The sequence below is a fragment of the Apus apus genome, chromosome 3 (genome assembly GCF_020740795.1).
Source record: "Apus apus isolate bApuApu2 chromosome 3, bApuApu2.pri.cur, whole genome shotgun sequence".
In the NCBI taxonomy this organism is placed as follows: Eukaryota; Metazoa; Chordata; class Aves; order Apodiformes; family Apodidae; genus Apus; species Apus apus.
Window position 1 is genome coordinate 85,064,685 of NC_067284.1, and position 5,917 is coordinate 85,070,601.

Consider the following 5,917-nt stretch of genomic DNA (forward strand, 5'->3'; position numbering starts at 1 on the left):
ATATCTAAACTTCAATACCTGTGATATATTGTGTAAATATAATGGAGAGTCAGATAGTAGATTTTTTTGAAGATATCTTTGTTAATCTTTGGAACAGAATTGTATTTTTAAAAAGAAACAAAAAGCCTCAAATATAAGATGATGATTTGCACTTCTCTTTCACAGTTGACTTCTAACACGTACAGGGTTTTGGTTTTACAGGCTTTCCACAAGTATAAGGGAATTGCAGAATTTTAAAGTTCTGTTGCAGCGAACTAGGTAATGAAGGCTTTTGCACGACCCAGGAGGGAAGACCATTCACAGGACTGTGCTGAGCAGAAGGAACTGATCCTTACAGGACTCACACGAACTGATAAAATGTAAAATCAAATACCAACTTGGATATTTATGTTTAAACTAGGAATGGTTATTAATTAGAAAATATATTTATGAATGAAATATATAGTTTTTAAATGTGTAAATTATGCTGATCTGTTTATTTTTCAAGTTCTCTGGTCACAATTCTGTTGTAATGAAACTTCATATGTTTTCTTTATTTCCTTGTCTTTTTGAGACAGTTGTTTTATATGAAAACATATGTTCCTCCACCCTGAGTTGGCCTATCCTGAGACAGGTGGTCCACCTCTCACCTTTCCTCAGTACTGAGCTCCAGTGTATTCTGAGGATTGGGTATGCTGATTCTGTCTGGATAAAAGAGAAAAAAACAGAAGAGGAAATAAGGCTCTTGTTAAGTTATGACTTCTTACTCTAATAATGAAACTTACTTAAAAATAGGAAATTCACTGAGCAGAAAATTTTATTTCATTCTGAACTCCTTTGCATCGTGCTGATATCAACATTTTTTCCCTTAGGTGCTGCTTTTCTGATTTTTTTATTATTTTTTTTTAATTTAAATAGCTACTTTGTCTCTGATGCAGCAGAGCTGGAAGTGACTTTTCTGCAGCCCCTTCACTTCACTGCATTTGAGTGAGGGTAAGGGCTAGGGGAGTGGAATGCTGCTAGCTGAAAAGCCGCTGTCAATCAAATTTGCATCTAGTCCATTTTCTAGATTGTAATCACAAGTTCAGCTTCCAGAAATAGTGTTTTTAACATCTAAAATGTTAAAATAGCACATTTACAATCTTTGAGCTGTGGTAATAGGTTTGCTTTTTATGGGTTATGTTTTAGTGCTATATTAAAAGGTCAGTGCAAAAATGAAGAACTTGTTTTTGTAGTCACTTTTAAAAAAGATGCTTTTTAAAATTCATAATCACACTGATATTTAATACTGCATATTCTATCTATGCAATCCCTAACTGTATCTTCTTTAAAAGGATATTCAGCTTAATAAAACGGGTATGTTAATAACAGAACTTTCATAGAATAAGAAATAATTTGTGTATCATTGTCCACAAATTTCAATGATAACTCATCATTGTCCAAAACAGAATTCAGAAACAGCATTACTGATTAGTAGCAACCAAATACTGGTTTAAATTTAAACGAAGTAATAATTTTTTTAAACCAGCATGTTTCAAAGTGAAGTTAGGAGTTATGGATTTTGGAAGTCCTGGTGCAGTGTAGATGCATCTCATGTTTTTAAAAGTACATCTTCACAAAATGAAGTGCTCTTAAACATTTTTCACCCTACCAGATATTTAGTGACCTGTTTATATAATTGATTGTAACTGTATTGGTTTCCATAATGTGGTCCTTTACAGCTGGGATTTTCTGAAAGCTGGATTATGCTCTGTGTCCTTTGTTTCCAGAGTAGCCTCAGATTTCTCCCTGCCTGGAAATGAGAGACTATCCTGCTAACATCTGCTATTACAAGAAATACTGTTTCTCAAGAAAGCAAACTCTCTTGAGTCAAACTCAGATAAGCTAAATGAAAGATTAAAAGAGAGAAAAAACAAAGGGGGGCGGGAACCCAACTCCAAAACAACCACAAATCCCACAGAGTTTTGGTGATACTTGCACAAATTGGCCATGAACTGGTATCCGGTCTTACCTTCCTGTTTAAGCCTTTTAGATAATTTACTGTGCTGTTAGAGAAAGCTGATGCCAGTCTGGGGTTGTTATGCTCTTACCCAGCAGCCTCTTTTGCCTGTGGGCACCCATGTCTGAGCAAGTCACCACAGGCTTCCTTTTTCTGGTTAATGGAGAAGGGCTGCTGACTTCTAGGAGGGTTCATCTGGCCTGTTCTGAGCTGTGTATTATATACTCTAGGATGCAGTGGTATGTACCCTAGGTTTATTTTTCTCCATTAAATTGAATTGGGAATCTAGGTGACTATCAGATGTGAACAGCTCTGTTTGGTAAATGAGTTGCACCTGGAGTATCTAAATCTTCAGACTAATCGTATATATATTGAAAATTAGTGTTTTTTTCAATTGGCCATTAATTCTTTACCTTTTGGATTGACCTGCGAGGGCTAGAACCTGTAGGCTCACTTGTGTGAAGAATGTTGTATAGCTGGCATTTATCTGTGTTATTATAGTGTCTAAAGCTTTAGGCAAGATTTTTCTAGGTGAAAATAAATTGTGTTGTTTGTGCTGCCCCAGGAAGGAACTTAGTCTCAGAATTGTTTCTTCCCTTCTCCCCCTTGCTTTGTGGGGAAGGTGAATTGCTTCTAACTTTCCTCTGGGGATGCAACTTGCTATTTTTATTTTTTTTTTCCACCTGTGCCTGGCTAAAATCTATGGACACTGAAGCAGCATCTCATACGAGTGTCATGCACTTCGTGATGGGACAGGTGAGAGATTCAGGCATGCAATGCAGATCCTGGACACCTGCTCCTTGCAACCCTCATTGGCACAGTGCAGGCAAGGTTAATACCGTTGGGAAAGGACATAGTGGGAAGCTTTTTGTGTTTTCTTTTGTGTCATGAAAATACAGGAGTGCAACTGAACAGCAAATTCTGTGTACAGGGAAGTTCTGTTGCATTTGAATGTGCATCTCGTGGTGGATCAAATCTGGAGGAATTTCATTTCACTGTCATTGTAGAAATAGGACATAAGATTTTTCCTGTTAAAAATCTAGACAATTTTCCTGTCACCATCTTTTTTACTGTATTTTATGTACATTCTGTGACTATGCTGCCTATGAAGTTTTGCCATGGGAGTCAGATGACTTAGTTCTTTATATGTTAAATCAAATTTTACAAGATTTACAGATCTGTTTTATACTAAAGAATAAGGTTAGTGACACTGTCTGTGACCTGTAAAGTATTTTAAATTCTTGCTCCCTGTTGGAGATCAGCTTGTCAACATTGTCTGCCCTTCATTTCAGAGTGAAAGTACATTTCCTTGTACAAATGACACAATGATTGTAACCTAGAGGTAGTGAGAAGACAAAGACAAAAATGTGTATGTTTTTCCCAAGTAATGAAGACTTACATGGAATGTTAAAAAAGACTTGGTGCAAACTGCATAGGTAAAATGTGTAGGGCACTATTGCTGAACAAGTTGCTCTTCAGTGCCTGAGGAGGAGGGTGAGAATATAGATTTAAGACAGTAAAATATAGAGACTTCTGTAAGAGGGAATAACAAAAGTGTTTTCCTACTTCAGCTGATGATTTGTGCTCTATGTCATTGTACGTGCATGAAATACACTGTGCCACACTTTCTTGAGTTGTTGTTTTGATGGTTGGGTTGCCTTTATCTGACCTTGATTTGTGCTTTTCTGGGAAATGAACTGTAATATGTTGTAAATAATCTAGATGCTTATGTTTATAAAATAGCAATCACCAATTCATCACTTTACAATTCCTCCATATAGCTAGCCTATTAAAATGTAATATTTATTAAAATCAGACTCAATGTTGGAACTGCTTACTGAGATCTAAACACTTAGGAATCTTTGCTATGTTTGAATCTATAAAATGCAAATTAAAATATTTTCTGCTACAACTATTTTTGTGAATGTAATTTTTGGGTTTTCATTTGAATTTTTTATGTTTTACTTTTCATTTAATTTACCTTTCAACCACACTTGGTAGAAATGATGTAACGTAAATTATTTAGATGCCAGTCACCTAAGCTTAAGTTGATGAGCAGGCTTTCATTCTCACTTTTAATTCTGTTCAAAAGATGAATGTAATCTGTTCACCTGCTGTTGCTCATAGTCCATTGTACCGTGTCAGCACATCAGAAATTCACATGGCAGAATTACAATGTTTCTGTATGAATATGGCCAAAATTAGCACTGCTTAAAACAACTGGACTTAAGGCAAAAAGGTTCATTTTGAAATGAAGTTTGGTCCAATCTGTCCCTTTCTCAGAATAGCTTATAAATTAATTTTATAAGTATATTTCTGGCTCTTCAGGTGCAATTATTGCCCCTAAAGGGATTCTGCAGCTCTGTTTCATTTCATGTATGTATTTCTAACAAATTATCTTACTAAAAATTTGATACATGTTTTTCATCCTCAGTTTAGGTGGGTAAGTACCTGTTACACAGGAAATTATACTTATAGTAATTATAGTAATTTAATTTAAATATTAAGACCTTAGTTTTCCTGCTGTTGTTTTAAATTTCCTGTGTCTGAGAGTATTTAATTGATGACTATGATTGGTTATAGACACTTTGTACTTTCACTTTTCTGCATGCATGCTGTGGCATAGGGATTAAGCTTGTTTTAAATGCAGCATTCTCATAGCTAAATTCTTGCTGTGCAGCTGTAGCTACTGTGAAAAAATTGTAATACCTGCAGGCTTTTCTTGCACTAGGTCTTCAGGCGATTTTGTACAAACATGATTGCAGAACACCAAAAGGTTTAATAAAATTCCTGTTATTCTCCCAACCCTGTGGCACCTCTTTTAATCTCTGGATGATTGTTTAATTGGCTTGTTTTCTTCCATGAACATTCAGGAAGATGTGAAGAAACTAATGGAAGTTCTGGAGGGCAAACAGTTGGCAGGGTCGGCCAGAGGCAAGGCTTGTGCTTTGATTTTGCCACAAAGGTCCCAAAAATCAAAGGCCCTGTGGAAGACTTGGCATACGAGTGTTGCACTACTGTGGTTGTGGCTTCCAAGCAGACCTGATCAGATCTGCTCCCCATCCCCTCTTTATTCCCTGTATATCCTCTGTGAAACACATATGAGAATTCTCTACTTCTTGTGCTCCCTGAAATAGACTATGATGAAAACATTAAGCCTGTCCACCGTTTGGGGATGCTGTAGTACTCCTCAAAATTAACTTATTCCAGGAAAGTAAAAATTACTATAAGAAATATGTTTTTTTTCTCCTAGGGAAATGTGGATTGAGTTACAGTATTTGGTTCATGTGGGGAGGGAGAAAGAGATGCTGGGAGTGCAGAGCTCTTCACAGCAGAGCACACCAGTCAGTATTGGGCACAATAAAAAGTCCTGAAGTAGAGTTAGGGTTCCTACCCAAATGCAGATTTAGTATTCATTATTTTTACACTTACTATGTGCAAATGTCATGTATCACAGTGGTATTTACCCATCATGTCCACCACAAACCAACACATTTTATTGCTGAGGATACAAGGCTGAAGCACAACTTGGCTGACCTTCTGCTAGTTATGCAGAATTTTTCTACTTTATGTATTCCTGGCTCTTGTTCTATTCCCAGGCTGCACTTCCTAAGTACTGATAAATGTATCCATCTCCCTGGCTAGGTATTTGACTTACCTTCTATGTAACAGAGAGAGACAACTGATTGACAGAGATCACATAACTTTAAATTTTTCAAATTTTCAGCCTGTTTTGCAGTTCAGTGTGCCAGCCAGAGCAGATGCCCATCTCTACTGTCTGAGACTGTCCCTATAGCTGCTGAGACAGTACAAGTTTACTTTCTTAGAAGAATGCAGTGTGTTGTGAGATCATAGCATGAGTATAGATGGTTTTTAGCCTCCAGCCATCTTGTCGTATAAAGTAAACAGTGATGATCCAAAGTAAACTGTGCTCTGAGA

General features: G+C 36.6%; 1 protein-coding gene across 3 annotated transcripts in view; it reads left to right on the forward strand.

The window, feature by feature from the left end:
- ERO1B (endoplasmic reticulum oxidoreductase 1 beta) overlaps window positions 1–5,917 on the forward strand; it is a 34,307-nt gene that overhangs the window by 25,372 nt on the left and 3,018 nt on the right. Inside the window, exon 16 of one of the 3 annotated variants that reach the window (XM_051613710.1) lies at window positions 186–3,890. The exons of 1 other annotated variant lie outside the window; for it this stretch is intronic. In XM_051613710.1, coding sequence (XP_051469670.1) covers window positions 186–237 — 52 coding nt within the window. In that variant the 3' untranslated portion in view covers window positions 238–3,890. Of the gene's footprint in view, window positions 1–185; window positions 3,891–5,917 lie in introns of those variants that run through there. One more of the 3 variants, XM_051613709.1, reaches the window with a different exon arrangement.